This window comes from Ixodes scapularis, unplaced genomic scaffold (genome assembly GCF_016920785.2).
Source record: "Ixodes scapularis isolate PalLabHiFi unplaced genomic scaffold, ASM1692078v2 PGA_scaffold10__122_contigs__length_95168666, whole genome shotgun sequence".
Lineage (NCBI taxonomy): Eukaryota > Metazoa > Arthropoda > Arachnida > Ixodida > Ixodidae > Ixodes > Ixodes scapularis.
The window spans coordinates 34,967,679-34,986,954 of NW_024609836.1; the positions used below are offsets into that span (position 1 = coordinate 34,967,679).

At 46.2% G+C, this 19,276-nt stretch overlaps 1 protein-coding gene and 1 pseudogene across 1 annotated transcript in view; one reads left to right on the top strand and one right to left on the bottom strand.

Annotated features, from left to right (window-relative positions):
* The first annotated feature begins 3,212 nt into the window (after positions 1-3,212).
* Positions 3,213-3,850, top strand: LOC121834765 (annotated as a pseudogene).
* A 5,019-nt stretch (positions 3,851-8,869) lies between these two features.
* Positions 8,870-19,276, bottom strand: part of LOC115312625 — a 34,126-nt gene continuing 23,719 nt past the window's right edge. Inside the window, exons 4-5 of the mRNA XM_042288527.1 lie at positions 11,984-12,368; positions 8,870-9,163 (exon numbers count right to left, since the gene is read on the bottom strand). Coding sequence (XP_042144461.1) covers positions 8,870-9,163; positions 11,984-12,368 — 679 coding nt within the window. The remainder of the gene's footprint in view (positions 9,164-11,983; positions 12,369-19,276) is intronic.

A 19,276-nucleotide genomic window follows, 5' to 3' on the forward strand; every position in this document is an offset into this window, starting at 1 on the left:
TACAGATTGAAAGGTGGCCCGACCGACGTTCTTCCCGGCCCTCGCGCGTCTCCCTTCATCTTCTTCCTTCTTCTTTCGTCATGTCTCGCTCGAGCCACAGTCGCGTCGCTCACTTTAAAGTCATCCTGAGCGAAAAGAAAGACGAAACCGAAACTACAGCCGCTGTACCGAAACCCTGCGCATGTCGCGCCTCTGGATTTGTGGCTGTTGTTTACCTTGACCTTTACAGTGACTAAGGAAAAAAGCTGTAAAAACAGCTTGACTGGCCCCTAGCCACACCAGACAAGCAGTCGCAAAGCAGGCACCAGAGGAATTATACAATTAAACTTTACAAATTCAAAAACAAAAATGAAAAATCATCACACAAAAGAAACAGCGTTTTACGGAGCAATAACACATTGAATCAACAAACACACAGTGCATTCTAGCTAAGCGCAATATAATCGGTGCTCATTGTTGATAATGAAGTTTGAAATAAAATATCCCCTTAAAATGCTCACCGATGTACTGTTGATATCTATATCTTGCCTAGTCAGCTGATTAAGGATATTTGGTAAAGTATATGCGATAGTTTGATTGCCGTAATTAGTTCTAGAAAATGGTACTTCCCAGGGTTCTTTAGTCCGTGTTGGATACGTATATATTTTTTGTTTTAGGTTCGCTAGGTTTTCTAGGTGGGGTAGATTGTTTTCCATAATATATTTTGCACATAAGCGATATTTATATAAATCAAAAACTTTTATTATACCGAGTTTACCAAAAACATCACTAACTGGATATTCAATGTCAACATTACATATACTTCTTAGTATCTTTTTTTGCAACATGTATATTTTCTGAAGGTTGGTACAGGTTGTGGTGCCCCATATGAGACGACCATCATTTAAATGTGAATAGAATAATGAACTGTATAAAATTAACTTTGTTCTGAGTAGCAAGATGTGTTTATTACGATATACAAGACCAACTATACTAGATAGCTTAGATATCATATAATTGATATGGTCATCCCATGATAGGTTTTCTTGAAAAACGACACCTAATGTTTTAAACTTGGGAACAATTTCAATTCGAGTAGAATTTAAAAAAATGTTCTTAGTAATATTGACACGCCAATGTTTTGGTCGAAACAACACTGCCTTCGTTTTATTCGCGTTTATTTTTAAAGCATTATGTTTACTCCAAATATGAAGCTTTTTCAGTGTTTCATTTGCATCATGTATAATATCCGAGGCATTATCACCGTTAAAAAATAGGCTTGCATCATCAGCATAAATAACAAAGTATATGAATGGACTTATATTTAATATGTCATTTATATAAATATTGAATAAAAAAGGCCCGAGAATACTTCCCTGAGGAACGCCCGATTCAATCGGCTTGAGTTCAGATAAATGACCATTTATATTAACATACTGCCTACGAAAGGATAAATATGATTGTAAAAGTTGATGCACTTGCCCACGAAATCCATACATGTCTAATTTTTTTAATAATAAACTATGATCGAGATAATCAAATGCCTTGGTAAAGTCAATGAATAAACCAAGCGTGAGTTCTCCTTTTTCAAATTTTTTAAGAATATGTTCTTTTTGAGCGAGAAGTGCGAGTTCTGTAGACCGTTGTTTGCGAAACCCAAATTGAGATGGACTTAAAATATTATGCTTATCAGCAAAAGCTGTTAGTCGTAGAAGTATAATTTTTTTAGGCCTTTAGAAAACACAGAGAGTATTGAAATAGGTCGGTAATTGCCTAAGTCGTTTTTATTACCTTTCTTGTATAGAAGGTTACTTTAGCCAGTTGCATTTGTTTAGGAAACACGCTGTCTAGCAAACATACATTAAAGATGTGTGTCAAAACAGGAGAAATAAGATCAATTACATATTTAATTGGTCTAATCTGTAAACCATCGGAATCGCAAATTTCGCTATTTTTTAAAGCATTAAAAACAGATATTACTTCCGAACTAGTGACAGGCGTAAGAAACAAAGAGTGATTATTTCAAACATTTATGTACTTGCAAGCATCTGACTCATTATTTTTTTTAACTAGACTTACAAATACTCATTAAACGCATTAGCTAACTCTTTTCCGGACACCTCCTGACCATCGAGGTTTAACTTTTCTAATTGATTTTGGGTACATGAACGACCTAAGACCTAGTTTAACTTTTTCCATACAACGTCGACTTTGTTATTACAGGATAAAAATAAGTTGCAGAAATAAGATTCTTTTGCATGTCGTAGTTCTTTCTTTAGTTGGTTTCGATAATGTTTAAAAATTATAAAATTTTTCAGTTTCTTTTGTTGTTACAAATTTTTGATATAGCGTATTTTTCATTGCTTGGAGATGCGCGTGGCCGTACTCCCCCCTTTAAAGAGAGCATCGTCTTGATTCAACGTGCATCGAGGCTACGGAGCCGAAAGAAAGGACAGCCAAAATCGTCGGCTCGGCTCGCCGCCGGCGTGGAAAACGCACATTGCAGGCTGGATGCACGAGCCGGGAGGAATTGTCTTCGCTTCGGATGCTGAAAGCCGAGGAGCCGTTTGAGCCAGATCTTTCCTGAAGGGTCTGCGCTGCTGTTCCAGCCTCTTCCTCTACTGAGCGGGCGGCACCTTCATCGTGGTTCCTCCTCGGGAGGAGGGGAAAGGCAAAAATCACCACGGCGGTAATTGCTGGCCGCACTTGCTGCCCTCAGCCCATCATCGACCCACTGATGTCGCCCTTTTGTGCCCTTTGCGGGGTAGGGCTGGTGTTGGGCTCTGCGGGGTTCTTTCTTCCTGTCGGTCTTTCCTGGGCTGTTTCTTGGTGTGGCCCAGTTTTTTTTAAGTACAGTTCTTACTTTGATTTTTCGTGAAATTCCCACTTGATCCAAGGATCCAATTAATTTATATCGAAATGGTGTTAATATCGGCTGTGCCTACACTCAGGCGGTACCAATCGAGGATCATATATGTTTATCATTCTTTTAATTTTCTCACCTGAAAATGCGTTTCCAGCCATTGGTGGTGCAACTGATGCGCGGGCATCGCTTCAAAAATTGCGTGCCTACATCGCCTTCGCCGTGACTGTAATTCGCGCCGCAGCTGTACAGGTTGCAGATGGTATCACGGACTCCCCGAGACACCGGGGCTTCGCGAAACAGACGGGATTGCTGACGACTTTCCCTCCAGACTGCGCTGGAGGCGTCTTCGAGCGAGCATGAGCGCGAGATGAAAAAATCTGGGCCAATACAGATCCGCTCAATGTGGTCGTTCCGAACACGGCGTACCGTGCGTCAACGTACCACCTCCCTGGCTTTTGTGACGTTCCTTACCGGCGCCACGCACCTTTCTGCATCCAGGGACGCTCTGTGGAGCCCGGAGACACCAACTCTTCACTTTCGTCGCCAAGACATGTCCTTTTGTCACTTCCGCTCAAAGTCTTCTACCGAAGCGTCGCATTTGCGCGCGCATGCGACACCACTCCCCCTCGCGTCTACTATTAATTCATGGTGTTCTCCGCCGTTTCCAACGCAGGGCACAGCAGTGCCATCCGGGAGACCTAGGGCCTAGGCGTCAAGTTGTACCAGGAGACCAGGAGGGCGTTGCCTCTGGGTGCCACCAACAACTCAAAACTTGAGTCTTTCGTACAGAGCGAGTCTTCGGTGCACTCGGACATCATTCAAGAGTCTTTCATGGACGCCTATTGCAACGTGGCTCTCAAATCCAACTGAATGTTGCGATGGGCATCTACGTTCTGTCGCCAGGCTCGATTTGTTGTGGAGGTAGACGACGACACCTACCTGAACGCCGTAAACATTTTCGCGACGTTGGCTTCGCGCTTTTCACGCCATTTGATTGGCCATTAGCGTTGGAACAGTGTAAGGGTAGAGGCAGACATTCATTTTTAATGGATTCACGCCCGCACAACCCCCCCCCCCCCCCCCCCCCCCCGCTCTAACTACGGCCAATTTCTGTCGCCAATTTACCTTCCAAACACTTCCGACCCCACTGCCCTTACCATTAAGTCTAAAAACCTTCGAGTAAAACCAACTTTCGAAACTACACTTTTGCCCATTCGGGTGCATGTATCTGTGTTTGAACACTTCTGCGAGAAATGCAACAAAAAAGGGGGAGCTTCGATTATGCCGACAGGAAATTACATTATTGGGATGAATAAAAAAATAAGAGGGAAATGAAATATTTCGTTTTTATAATAAAAAAGGGTTCAAATTATTTTTATAATAAAATGGGTTCAAACTAAATTATGTTTTCACAAAATCTAAAAAATATATAAATTATTTGAGAAATAAAATTAAACTAAGGTGATACAGTTAGATAGCACATGTACAGGCCTAACGGCGTATAATACCTAATAAGCAAAATGGTCGTTGAATCCCGGAAATAGAAACTCCAAATATATCACCAAAACTTCAAAGATCCGATATTTAGCATCTTTATTTCTGGCATCACAAATACCTAAGCAGTTGAGTTGAAAGAAAAAAATGGGCCGTTGCGTCATATATTTACAAAAAACAATTACTGAGAGTGTTTTGTTTTATTTAATAATAACAACAGATTGACCTGGGTACAACAATCAAGCAGCCTGAATATAGCATTTTATCTTGCCCCACCTCAAAAGTTTTGTGATTTTTTTTTTCAAAGAAATTGAAACAAGCATTTATTATCAATTTAATGCAAATCTAAATACCAACCCGAAACGGCTGTTCGATTTCAAATGACACGACATTGTTTACTTTAAAAGCTTTGGCTAGTTGGCGTAAGGCGCCGCTTAATTACACAGGTTCAGCTGTATTCATACGTTCATTTATCGGGCGCTTGCGCGGCTGAGGCAGTGCAGAGCGTGTCCCTCCACAAAAACGCAGTGCTTTAATGCGAAAACATTAACTGTCCCGCGGACCGAAGCCGGCGTTATGTGATGCCTGTAGCAGCGAAAGACGGCACCTAAATACCTACACCCGTATTCACCAGGCGGAAGTAGCACCTGTTTAACCACTGACTAGTGATGTCATCGACTAAAATGATCACGTGGCGAGCGACAGTCACCGCTAAGTGAGCGCTTGGTATTTACCGGCCGTGTTTAGGGCCTAGTCGCCCCCGCGCGACTAAGAAGTCGATTAACAAACCTTAGTCATGGGGTGGGGCTAGTTTAGCCGGTGTTTAGCAGGTGGCTATAGCCGCTGAGCGCCATGGCCGGCTCGTATCGCCGCTGATCGCCAGCACTATAACGAAGCACTTACTGTCTCGGAACGCTGAGGGACACACCTAGAAAGAATTGGAGGAGCAAATAATGTGTAAATAGCCATGTTCAGCGGTCAGAGATACTGCTAAATAGATCTCAGCATGGCGTTGGTCGACGAGAAAAAAACGCATTTACGGGCGCTTCCATATTTGTTTGTCACTGTCAATGCGTGTGAGAATCGGCCCGCCATCACCGTGAAGGGACGCGGGAACAGGCTCTTTTCTTTGCGTGTTTGCGTTTGCACGTGTGCCCCGGTGTGTGGGTGAACTGGCGACGCTCGTGCGAGCTGGGGCAGGGGACATTTTTGAGAAGAGAAGAAGACGGGGACAGCACGTGGTGTAACCTTCTGCAAGGATTCGGAAATTAGCTTCGCTTGTAAATAGACCTGTTCTTTTTTCTCCTACTATCCGCGGAGTCCTGTCTGGTTTACTCTTCCGTCAGCGACCATCAGCTGCCTCCGTCATCGGGTCCCGGCGCAATCTCGAAGAACATCTTTACTATGCGACTTCCGTGTTTCTCCCTGACGTTGTTTTTAAATTTTCTTTGTAAAACTCTGTCTCGAACAGTATGTCTTTCATTCTAACTTTTTTTTTTCCTGGTAAACATTTAAAGTTCAGTTTTTTATACGAAGGAATCCCCATTTACGCAGTGGCGTTTAAGTATGCATATGCGTGACCTGTCTTTTTACGTCACTTCCGTTTGTTAGTTCTGACTATACTTTGTCTCATCCTACGATGGACTAAAGTTCAAAGCCGCAGGCCGGCATGTCCAATCACGTTACACCTTAAACTATGACATGCTTAACATTGATTAGGGGTGGACAAATAATGCTCCGAATCAAAAAGTGCTGCATCATTTTTGCAGTTTCGACACCGCAAAGAGCCTGTATGTTGCGGCTTTCTTTGCGATGTAAAATTGGTGAGTCACTCAGTGCTATTCAATTCAAATCACTGACCGCCCATCCCCATCAGACGCGGGCACCAACACGTGCAGTGAAGCCAAATACCAGGCGATTTCTAAGTGGCTCGTGATTGGATCTGGTGGTCCGTAGCTTTTGCCTTTAGTCCATCGTAGGGTGAGACGAAGTATTTGCGATGTGCGCGGCCAAAAGCGTCGCTGTGGTCCGCTTTCCACGATTGGCCAAACCATGGGCATATGAGCACTGTCAGATCATCAACTTTGACGGTGTTAGTTTCGGATTGCGATGGCTCCTAGCTTTTACTGTGCTTTTTAAACACACCATCGAACTCGTCGTTGCACCCGATGGTAAGTAGCCAGAATAACAACTGGTGGCGTCACGGCGAGGCAAATCCCAGTCGTGACGTCACGGAGGGAAACCAGAAGAGGGCGCCACCGAAACATCTCGGCGCTAATAGGTAGTCACCCGCTCGCTTCGCGCTCGTGAATACCGCAGAACATAATCGCTCGTGAGTCGCGGATTTCTCGTTTAGCTCGCGACTACTTAGTCGTGCTACTAACCTTAAAACGACGCTAGTCAGTCGCGCCTGATGAATACGGTGCTATTGGCTGAGCGAAACGGCGCCTAAATCCCCATTGGCTGAGCAAAACTGCACGTAAATTCCCATTGGCTGCAAAGCGGACAGATCTCAGAAAAAAATAAAATAAATATAACAGAAAAGCACAGCAACTCAGATGCCTCGTCACGGAAGTCGGCTTGTGCGCTCTAGGTCAAAGCGGACGCGCCTTAGAAATAAAACACAAAGAAAAGCGCAGCAACGCAGATGCAACGTCGCAAAGGCCGCGGAGCTGGCGGGTGCAGCGCCGGCTCCTTGGCTTTTGTGACGATGCATCTGCGTTGACCACTTCTGTGACGACTTGTGACGTTGGACACGCTTTTGTGACGATGCATGCCGGGCAGTCTCGCCTCCGGGGAAGGCGAGAGCGCCTAGCGCTGGCGTGAAGGCAATGTCCCTGTCCCCTTGGTTACTCTGGCGAGGGGGAGGCCTGTGCTGGAGGCGCCGCCAAGCACTCTCCCTGAGGCCGTCCGCCGACACTGCCGGCTGCCCCAGGTTCGGGAACTTTGCTCCTTCCGTGATGTCCTTCAAATGCGGGTGCATTTGTCGGAGCACGCGGTCCACTTTCCCGGTGCCAACCATTTCTTCACGGATCCGGTCATGGTACGCCGCCGATCCTGTAGCTAAACTTCTTCAAGTTTTTTTTCTAAATGTTGTGTGATTCGGCGCAATTCATCCTTTAAGGCGGCGCATAGCGCCGATGAAGGAAAATTTCTGCGCAGAACGCGGACGTAAAGTCGTCCCAGGAGGCGAAGTCCGCCACGAAACACCACAAGAGCTTCGCGCTGCCTTGCACAACCTGGACCAGTTGCATAACAGTGAAGACTCCGCTGCTCAGGCAATTCTCCCATCACCCTGAGAACTCCTCGAACGAATGAACACCGCTGAACCCGTTGCACTTGGGCCACTGAGCCCCGATTTTCGGAGCGAGTCCGCCGGAGGGGTGTATGACAGCAACAGTAGCCACGGATCCTTCTTCGGGGCCGGACGGCGCGGCCGCCATCACGAGCTGCCGTACGTGAGCCGCTGCGTGCTCCCGCTGCATAGCGGAACTGGCCGTCTGTCTTACGAGTTGCTGGAAGTCGAGTTCGTTTATCACTGTAATCGAGTGCATGTGACTTGTGAGACTTGGCGTCGATGGAGCGTCGACGCCCCCGACACACGAGGATCGACGTCGTAACAGCACTTCTTTATTTCATACCTCAGTATCGCCGCCACGAGCCGCGTTCCCCACTCTTCCCCCTCATCCCCTCCGAGAGGTGCCGCCCTCCTGACTCTCCTCCGAGAACTCCGAGGGGGAGCAGTTGCGCCCTCTCTGGGTGTTTTCTTTTTTAATAGTTTCTTTAGATGCAATGTATTCCTGAATGACTCCGGTCGTCGTTGCCCCTCCAAAACTCCTTACATTTGAGTTGTTAATTAACTTTAAATTAATTATAAATTGTACTTCTGTTAATTTTTGATAAACCTATTTTGTTAGATTTTTAATCAACATTTACAAGCATAAAAACGTGTAAATAAAAAAATACATATATTCTAAGATAGCAGATGAAAGTAATAATTAAGTAATCAGAGAAATTATCGGGGTCTATCGAGCGCCCGCTGTGGTCTTGTAAGGGGCTTTGGCTGACGTGGCGCTCGCATGGAGGTCAAATTACCTGCCTGGAGGGCTCGGTCTTCCCGCCCGGCCCACAATGTATCTAGGCCGACACCTTGCGCTCGCGGTTAGACTTTGTGCTTGGGTGAGACCTGGAGGTGCACATTTGACTTTTACTCTGTGTGTTCAGTGCGAGTGTGTGATGTGCCCGGACGTCCAGACCTGGTCGCCATCGACGGGGTTCGCTTCCCCTTTCTTCACCCGTTTTTCTAGCTTAATGAGCCGGTTGTACCGCTAGTAGTGTTGCGAAAAAAATGGGGTCTCGTGATTACGTCACGTTGTCTCAAGTCAAGGTCAAGTCAATTTCTGCAAGCTGGTTGTTTGTGCTCAACACCTTTTGTGCTTCCCGAATTTTTGTCAGAATAATCAAATTAGTCTATTTTTTTACTTTATTTCTTTAAGTATCTTTTTGTCCGGTTGTTTGGGCTCTCAGTTCCTACTCCAGGGGCGGAGGCGTTATGAAGGCCTTTCTTCGTCTCGTAGTTGTGGGCGTCGCTCGATCGGACCTCTTCAACTCGTACGTAAAGACCCTGGAGTCGTGGGTGGCGACCTTCCTGAACACACCTTCAGCCTCAAAGCTGACGGTCAGAAGATCAATGCGGGTCAGGTTGCCATCTATACTGGTCAGCACGGAGACAGGGAAGAAATGAAGATTGTGATTGTTGACTTTCTTATCGACCCAGATGGCAAACCATCCTCTAACAATTACTGTGGCAGTCCAAGGAAAATCCTGAAAGAGAGTCGATGTGGAGGTCAGGTTACTCTGTTAGAAACAATAGTGTACACGAATTCCTCCATAAAAAGAGGAGCGATAGGTAACCTATGTTCCTTAAAAAAGGGAGGAACTTTTCTCCTTGAGAGCAAGAGAGTAAAATGAGTGAAATTCCTTCCTTTCTGCATCTCAATATGGTAGCCACAAATGAAACCAATCAAGCTTTATGTTGCCTAAATAAAGCGCTAAGTATATTGTCGATCTCTACACAAATTATTCCCGCGATTCAACCGAAAATACTTGGCATAGTATTCGGTCAGGCAAACATATCCGGTTACTGGCGGCCTCCAGCTTCTGCAATCAGCCATTGCTACAAAAGCAGTCAGCTGCTTCGCACCCATATAAACAAGTCACTGATCTCGAGCGAGAGGAGCAGAAAATAAAATCATACCACGAACTTTTCCCGAACTGTTATTATTCCCGAAACCAGCTTCCCGTACAGGTAACGAAACGCGTTTTGAACACAGGCACTCGGTCTTCTCGTTGTCAACGCTGCGATGTCAAACGGAGACAACCGAAGCCCTGCCACTTCGCGCAACTTCACGTGTTACCTTTGCTACTATTCTTCGAGCCAGAATTTCTTTGTCCGCACCGCTCGTCACAGAGGAGTGGTAGACCACTCGCCAAACCAAACGCCGATCTTAAAATAGCTAATTTAAAGCAGCCTATAGTTGTCTTATTGTTGTACGCTGACCAGAAAATATCGCGAGACGTGATTTGTGAAGGAAGGTTAAATCGTTCTCCATCAGATGACAGGGTCAAGCAGAGTAACTTGATGTAGCTACTCTAGGTGGCGCTATGTACCGCCCGTTTCATGGGCCACAAAAGTAGCATTGCTTGCTCGCACATCCATTGTGCTTTGGGCGTCCTTGTCATACACACATGTACAGTGCTCTGAAAGGCTAAACATGATGCGCGAGCAGTGGTCAAAATCGATAACAGAGTCGCCTAACGAGGAAACCGATAATACTGCAAAAATTTAAGCGGCTCTCCTTGTAAACATCGCCACTCCCCGATACAATTATTGCGTGACCCCACTGTCTTCCGTTTATCTTCCCCTTCAGTTTTTATTTTGTTGTATTTTTGATACTCGGTTTATAATTTCACAACGACTGCATTGCAGCTATCATCCTTAATAACTCGGCGGGGCATGCTTATCACGAGGCGGTGCCTTAGTACGACTAACGTGCAACTTTTTTTTTTATATAAAACAAAGACACAACAAAATCAGTCAATGGTCAATATCGTTTATTTTAATCACCGGAACACTCAATTGTCAGCTACACGGTTGGCCAAAATAGTTCCAGAGATGTATTTAAGTACAAATGCTAAATGCCCCGAACAAAATTGTATTTAATAACACATCAATGACACGTTTGAGAAGGCTATTTAAATGAAGATACAAATACCAGCGAGAGTGTTTAATCATCTTCAAATAATTCTTCAAATACCTTCTGTTTTCAAGGATTGACGTGTTAAACTTTAATTTAACACTGTTGAAAAGACTAACGCAATGAAGTGTGGAGTTTAATAATACTAGGAATCAGGTGCTTAAAGATGCTTTCGCTCTGAAGATTAAAATTTGTCGAAGCTTTATAGGCGGATGAAACAAAAAACAACAACAATGCATTCAATGTAAGGTTAATTTCAAAACATGGAGTTGACGCATGAATGCCTTTTCAAAGAACACGTCGTTAATGCGACTTGTTTATAAAAATTAAATCACCCATACAAAAAGGCAGTAATTGTACTAATTCCATTGGATTCCTTGCTCTGCTCTTCGTCTTGCCTTCGATGTTTATTTTGCGCGAAACGCAGCTAGTTTCATACTCTTTGCATATGACTTTGCATATGACTTTGCATATGCATTAGACATATAACGAAAGCGCGTGTTAACCCCTCCTTCACAGCGTTCACGCCACCTCGCGGCGGCAGTCTGCGGCGGCTCTCTACAAAAATGTAAACGCACTGGGTCCACCCGTAAACGCCGCTTCGCGGTGGCAGGGGACACTCTCGTGGAGCAATCAGCTTGACGATCGACGAACCCAAGTAACGCCGAGCGACAAAACGCGAAGAAAGGGAAGACCGCGTGGCCCACACCGGCAAGGACCCGATCCCCTAGTTGATGCTGTGCAGATAGCAAATCCTATAGTACACCGAGTATTTCAGTAAGACTTTAAAAAAAAAAAACAGTAAACAAAAATTTGTTCAGAAAAAGAAAAATTCCGGCATCAAAGTGTTAGTCACGGCCGACGTCAAGAATTGCAAAAACATAATATTTAGCTCAGTTACTGGCTATAATTTACTCATTAAAATTTTAAGAAGTGAAAATAAACCTATAGTTTTAATTAGAAACTTTCCACGCGTCATAAAAAACCTCAAAAGCAACTCATTTTGGATAGATACAAGGCAGTGGCAGAATCGTATGGCGTTCCATGAACACGCTAAATTGGAACACGTTTCTAGGTTTCGGTTGCCTAATCTTTGCGACAGCGGTCCTTCCTTTCGGTGGTCAAGACCACAGCCTCCTCTATACTCACAATCTATGATCTAAAATCTATGATAATAAATTTTGTTGAACTCATTTGTTACCCGTACAGTATTTTTTAAAGTAAAAATGCATAGCAGGATATAATAAGAACGGTTCTCGATATTTTTGTGTACTCAAAATCAGCGATATATTATCACCCGCTGCATATGTCAAAACTAAGAGTCGTGAAAGGACCATTATGCAATACGCTGATCTCTGCGTGTTTCATCACTAAACATTTCACTTACCATAACAGTATTGCTCACGTACCACGTCACTTGCACTGTCTTTTGTGGTGGCACGCGAACTTGGACGTTAATGCCCAGAGTTTCGGTCTTGGTTTTGGTTTCCAACTTCGTCTTGGAAAGGCTGTAATCGAAGCTGTATTCGACGCCTGCACTAATAACGAGAGGTACTCCGACAGTAACGCTGGTCTTGTAGTTCGCCTCAAATCCCTTCACCAATTTGACGATGGCGGTCTCCGTGTTCACGTGGGTCTGCGACACAGTTTGAGTTAAATCCGATGTTTCTTGATGGTTTGTAATCGTGGTGGTGAATACCTCCTTGGGTTGGATATGTTTCCCGATGGCTTCTCCGAACTGAAAGTTAGTCGCCGTCACGGAGAGCTTGTAGCTGGAACAAAACGCGCACAAGTGGTGTAGTTGCGGCCCCATGTCCTTTATGGTAACTGACAATGCGTAATGGCAGAGAGCCTCTTTCGAACGCCCGTCCTCCACATGCACTCTTTGCTTTTCGCCGTGCTCCAATTCAGTTCAATTCCTTTATTTTTCCAACATGTTGTTGGGGGTCCCCAGAAAAAAAAGCTGTCAAGGACAGCTTGAGGGTGTCGGGGAGGGGAGGGGGGGGGGGGGGGGGGTTGGCTGCACGTGCACGCTTGAGGCGGGGCAACCTAGAGCCCCTTCATGTATTGAAAATAGCTCAAGGTGCGTCGATGCATAAGGCACGTGCAACGTGCAGCAATTGGGAAGATTATGGCGGCACAGCGCAGCACTGAGCTACATTCCAGACGCAATGCTCTTTCCGGAAGTGGCGCGCGGCACGTGTCCCGAGCGTTTCCACAACACTGAATAGCGCCAGTTTTCCCAGGATAGATGGGCTTTTGGATAACCTAGAGTTCCTGTATAGGGCTCCCTACGGGAGCCTAAACAGGAACTCTAGGATAACCCAAAGGGACAACCGACGCTCCGCCCTGCTGACCTCGTTCTGTAGGTGGCTATAGAGACAGGATTGTGTCCTTGTTCACCCATATGTATATTCAGTTCAAAGCGTTATTTGCTAGGCAGATATACAAAAGAGACACCCATGAAAAAAAAAAAAAGCCGCCGAGATCTACTTGACTGAGACTGGACACCGTTACAAAAACAGTAGCTCAGAGAAAGGCGTTTCACGCGTCAAGCGGGTTTATAACGGTAGCATAACAAAGAACAAAGTAACAAGGAAGCATTGAGCGCATTAGTTACAAAGTAGGTGCGAATCGGCTGTTGGGTTTTTAAATACATCACTCGTATTTATGAACCATCAATTTAGTATGGTACGAAGATTGTAGCGTTAGAGGGACCACCTGCTTCTCCGAAAGACAAGTCCAGGGGCTGTTTTTTCAATTGATTCTTGTGTAAGTGCAATACAAAAAAAAAATGCATGGATGAATTATATAAAAGGCGAATGGTAGAGTAATGTCAATATTGTTATTTTAGGTCTCCATGCCGAACTGCGATTTAGAAAATATGCGCCCCTGTGATTTACCCGCCGTCTTCCACTGCCCGGCGCCGAAATTGGCAAGGGGAAACGTCGCCGGCGATCTTGGGTTGCTGGGTGTTACGTCAGGAAGTCAGTCCCTATTCGCAACTCCAGCTGGTCGCTCGCCCTCTCGCGGACAAACGAAGTACCAGAGGAGCGGGGACGGTGGCGGAGACGGTGGCAGGGACTGTCAGCCTTTCTGGTGCTGTTCTGGTCGGCATGTTCGTGCATAATGCGGTTTGAAAAAGCGGAATACACAGAAAGAATAAAACTCGTGAAGGACGAACACAGACGCACACAGTTCTTTCAATGAGCAACGAACATTTTTTAGATGCCCATGACACTACGACCGTGAACTTCAAGAAATTGAAAGAAAGAAAACGAAAATAAAACGAAAATTAAATGAATACGAACAAAAACGAAAATGCTCAAATTTCAAATAAAACCAAATTGCGCACAAATTTTAAAATACCAAATTAAAATGAGCGGACAATTATGCAAATTAACCCCTGAAAAAAGGGGGAAAAGGAAGAAGAAAAAAAGAAGGGAAATTAACCCCTGAAAAAGGGGAAAAAGGATGAAGAAAAGAAAGGGAAAGGCGAAATTAATAATTGATCAAAACAAGCTTTTCGGTAATTCTGGCGCGAGGAACTCCAGCTCTTTTGACGATAACGCCAGAGAAGGCTCAGAAACATTGTTTGCGGCGTATTTGATCTTAAACGCCTCAATTATTTCGCGCCCACACTTATCTCTGTGGGAATCAAGCACAGTAGTGTTTTCAAAGTTTAGGGTGCAATCGTGGCAGGTAAGGGCATGCACAACAATGGGGTGGAAAGAGTCCGATGATGCCTTGGTGACTCCTAAAGGGTGCTCTCGAAGGCGAACATTTAGGCATCTTCCATTCTGGCCGATGCGAGTGCGGTGAAATAGGGTTCGTTGTCATTTTTGCGGCTGCATTGCACGAAGGGAGCGGAATGTTTTATTTCATTTGGGTATTTTAGTAGATCGCATACGCTGCGGATTTCGGGTCCTGCGATCGCTATCATTATCTTTGCTCAACGTGAAGGCAAAAGCTTCCTCTAGTAGTGCAAAGTTCTTGCATATGATATAAGAAAAGTCTATGCTTCCCAGAAAGTATATGGGAGGGCTGCACGCTCCACAGTGCATCGAGCGATAGACATCGCAAATGGGTTCGCATTTTATGCGTTGAAAGGCCATAGCACAGAACATGGCAGTTTGCTCCACGCACTTCTAGAATACAATCTACGCGTACCTGCTTTCAATTAGGTAAAGTCAAATAAATAAGTGCTCGCAGCATTTTTAGGCTCGTATGTGCGCAGATCGTGTGTAGTGGTTAGAACGGACAGGTTTGGCGAGACGGGTCGCGACAATGGAGTCGGCTTTGTTGGGCGCGGAGCATACCTAGCCTATTTCATGTGCAGACAAGTTAACCGAAGAACAAAAAATATTTATTCTAATTTATCCTACTTAATGTGCGGACGAGTTAACCGAAGAACAAAAGAAAAAAACGTGCGACACGGCCAACAGAATGCAGTATGCCCCATGCACAACTAGAGTGGTGTACCACTTTCCCCTTTCATGCGGGAAATGCAACATCGGCCAAACGGGGCGATGTATCAACCACAGAGGCCGCGAGCATGCAGCGTCTCTTAATGCCCGTGTCCCACTAGAGCGTCAGACAGAAACAAAATACAGGGAAAAGCCTCAAACCCATGTGGCATGCTGGTGATAGTACGTTAGGCAGGCGTGTAGGCGTTCAGTGCACGTGAAGTAAGCACGAGCGATTGCAAGCCTGTCAATGATACCCTCGAGTGCATGATGCTCGTGTTTGAGCATAGCCGCCTTTATTCTACAAAGCTTCTCAAATCGCGAAAGACTCTGGATTTAGGCTTGTCTTTGTCGTTTGTTTCTGTCTGTCGCTCTAGTGGAACACGGGGATAAGGGGACAGCGGCAGGACATCTGGCAGCTCATTGCGGGACATGCCAGGGCAGTGCAGCTTTTAACAGCCATCCTTGCGAGTAACAACAATCCTCATGCACGTTGGATGCGCGAGGCGCTCGCTATCGAGGAACACGCCGAAGATTGTATCAGCACCCCATCAATCACCGTTCACAAAAAAATAAAGACGATACCTACGAAATGTCACGCCCCGAAAACAAGAGCACGAGCTTGTGGTGGGTTAGTTCAAGAACAATAAGTTTTAGGCAATTTTTATGATTGTTTTGTATAAATTATATAGGTGTAAATATCGGTAGTGATCTTCATTTATGCAATAGGTTTATGTAATCGGTTATTGTGCTCTGTACTGTGAATGAAGAAGCAAACGCGCAAGGAAGAAGCTTACTGTAAAACACCGTTGGTAGTCAGTTGTTTGTCCTCTTCTGTCCTTTCTTTCTTCCTGTTCAAGTATAATTCTAAAGTTCAAGCTGATATATTTACAAGTATTTTCGAGAAAGTAGCAGCGAGCGTAAACGGGGACAGCAGCGAGTGACCTTGCGTCGGCTTGACAGCTGGCTAGCGCGTGAGGGAATGTGGCTCGTCGTCGGTAGAGTCGGAGGGAATGAGTCGGCAAGACCACGGTCAGTACCTTATCTACTACACTCGGCATCTCGAACATTCGACCTTGAATACGGGTGAGTGAACTAGGGCGAGACTGTCTAGGCAAGGTCATTCTGGCCTCCTTATATTTTACTCTCGGGGAAAGAGTAAACGTGAATCTTCTAGATGGACGGAGAAGCGTTCCTTGTCGATCATGCACGCAGCATTACTCGTTTCGTTAAAAGTGCATCGCCCCAATGAAAACTTAAATAAATGAACATGGAGATAAACCCAATAACAGCGAAAAGTACACTGCGGCGTCATCTGAATAATAAATAGTCCTCAGTCGTATCCAGCATAGTAGGGCTTGAGACGAACATGCATCTCTTCGAATCGCGGCTGGTGGCGTCCTGATGGTCGGGCTCCGTCGGGAAGCACCTCGTAGTTCAAGTCCCCAAGGCGTCGAATAACCTTGTGGAGCTATTCAACCGCGTCATCACTTGTCGAAGGTGGCGAGAGAGCTTTCCAATCAAAACATAATAGTCTTCCCTGGTGTCGACGAGTGCCGTCGTGTCGTCGCCGTCTATGTTAACGTCGAGGTTGTTCGACACCGTGGCAGAAGCGTCGTTCCGATTCTCCTTGTCGCTAATGCGACAAGGAGCATCGGACAAGGAGCATCAGACAAGGAGCATCGAATGGCTTGTCGCTAATGCGACAAGGAGCATCGGACAAGGAGCATCGGACAAGGAGCATCGAATGGCTCCTTGTCGCTAATGCGACAAGGAGCCATTCAACGTTTGTAAAAGATATTAGTATCGTTCGTTCTCGGCAATCGTCTGTCGTGATTTCTTCCACGAGGTGCCGAAGCGTAATCGGCCACGCGAGCGGCGCTCCGCCGCTAATAAAAAAACCAGCTCAGATGTATGCTTTCGGGATCGCGGCGCGGGCCATGACAGTCCCTAAACGACATGTTATTGAACCAGTACGTTGTGTCATTCTTCGAGATGGATAGCAGCGAGAGAACTCCTACACTGGCGCCCAACCGTGATATTGTCACGGGTGGTGACCAGAGTAACAATAAATAAACAGGAAGAACTAAACGTTTAATGTGGCGAACTTGTGCCAAAACAAAAAGAGAATAGAAAATAATAACAAAGCGTCGCGAGCGTCGAGGTCGGCGAGACAGCATAGTCGAGCGCTGGGGCGAAACTGACTCGACAAGGTCGCGGGCGGCCTCTTATCTAGAGTGAGTCACTATCTCGAAGATTCGGCGGAGAAGGTTCGAGCGTAGCGCGCTCGGGGCGAGAATGAACAAGCACTTTCTAGAACAACAAAAACAAGGATGAACGATAGTTATGTCCGCAGCAAGAATGAACGAGAACTTTCTACAAGTCCGTGACCCTGCGCGCGGCAATATGCTTCTCGTCATGGAGGATGCCGCGAAATGGGTCTTTAGACACTTTGCTTTCCTGAGTTTGCCCGCATTTACGGATTTCTTTTTTTTTTTAATTCTCCCGAGCGAGCTGAACTGCCCGTGTTTCCGCGCTTCCGCTCGATCTTCGTTTGGTGGGTTTGCTTAAAGTTATTCCGGTGAAAAAGAGGCAGCGAGGACGAATCCGGCGACCCTCATCGACAACTTCCGCATCTCGGAGCTACGGGTAGAGACGAAACTTTGTGACCCAAGCCTAAGCTTCTTCGACCTTCAGAACACATCACTACTACAGGGTGTCGTCTACAGAGGACGCCAACAAAAACGTAAGTGATGACATCGATTCGACACTCGGCGCATTCGCAAATAAAGCCGCCACTGACAAGAAACCAGGCGCTAAGCCTGCGGTCTCAATACGGGCAGACGCGTCATCAAAGAGGGTCTATCAGAACTAAGAATGGCCAAGGCCATGCTTCTTTAGTTACAGCGGGAACAGATGACGCGCTCAAACCCTGCTCCTGCTGGAACCCCTCCCTCCAAAGGCTACCTGCGGCTCTCGCTTAGCGTTACGATTGTTTCGGGGCACGCAAAAAGGAAGTCAGTGGCGATGTTAATCTCGAAACCCCGGGACTATCAAGCTGCGTCGGAAATTGATGATGAAAGTGTGCTCACTTATATTTTGCTTGCGCACTGATTGATAGCGCAGCGCTCTGGAGAAAGAGATAAAGAACTTTCTTGAGTATGGCGGATTTTGTTTCGCGATTCAGAACGGAGTTCCTGCCACCCGATTACGAAATCCGGATGCAGGCCGAGCTCCGTGTCCGCACACAACAACCGCCGGAGTCGATTATGTAGTTGTTAGGGCCTTCCAGGACCTTTGTGACCTTGCTGACGCGGCGGCCTCAGATGCAGAAGAAGTAGCACGGGCTATCCGTCAGAGCCGCTCAAGCACGCTTCGACTCATGTCTTAGGGGGCTTAGTTTTAGGGATCTCAACGAAATGGCACTGGCTGCAACGACGAGTCAAGCGGACATCCTTCCTGAACCTCGGTACCTGCCTGTTTCACCAAGAAGTACAGCCCTTAAACCAACCTTCGTGTGATCTCGACACCCAGAGGAATACGAAAGTCACAGTGAGTTTTACGAATCTGTCGACGATGCAGGTCCCGCAGCCCTTAATCCGTGCGCTAAAATTGAGAGTGTTCTAGCGGGAAGTGATCTCACAACCCGTAGCAAGTACATTGGCCAGATGGGACACCAGAGGCCAGAAAATCCCATTAATCTTCTCGTACGAACAGAGGGGATGATGGAAACCAAACCTTGCATCGCTGTTCTCGGTGCGGACAACCAGGACACGCCCAAACGTGGATGCAGGCAAACGGCGGGAGCCGGCGGTGGTAGACGTCTGCTATTCACCGGCAACGTGGAAAACGCGGCCCTCAAGGTTCAGTCGTCGCAGCCACCATTAACGAACCAGGAGAAGGGCACGGCTAGCACCACAAGACTGTGGGAGGCCCGCTGACTACGGTCCAGGTAAAGAAGTATTCAATGCGTCCGCCATTGAGGCGGATGGTGCAAGGCCCGATGAGGCAAGCACTTTTTTGCATTGTGACAGTAATGAAAACCCCGGCGAGCCTGCCTCTTCCTTGAGCCACGGGTGGCCTGTTCAAATCAATCTCGGTCACGAGACAGTTGATTCTTCCGCTTCGGAGCTGAACCCCCATAGAGCTTATCAAATCACTCTTGGTCATCAGACATTCGAGATGGCCACTTCGGTGTTGAGCCCCGGGAAGCC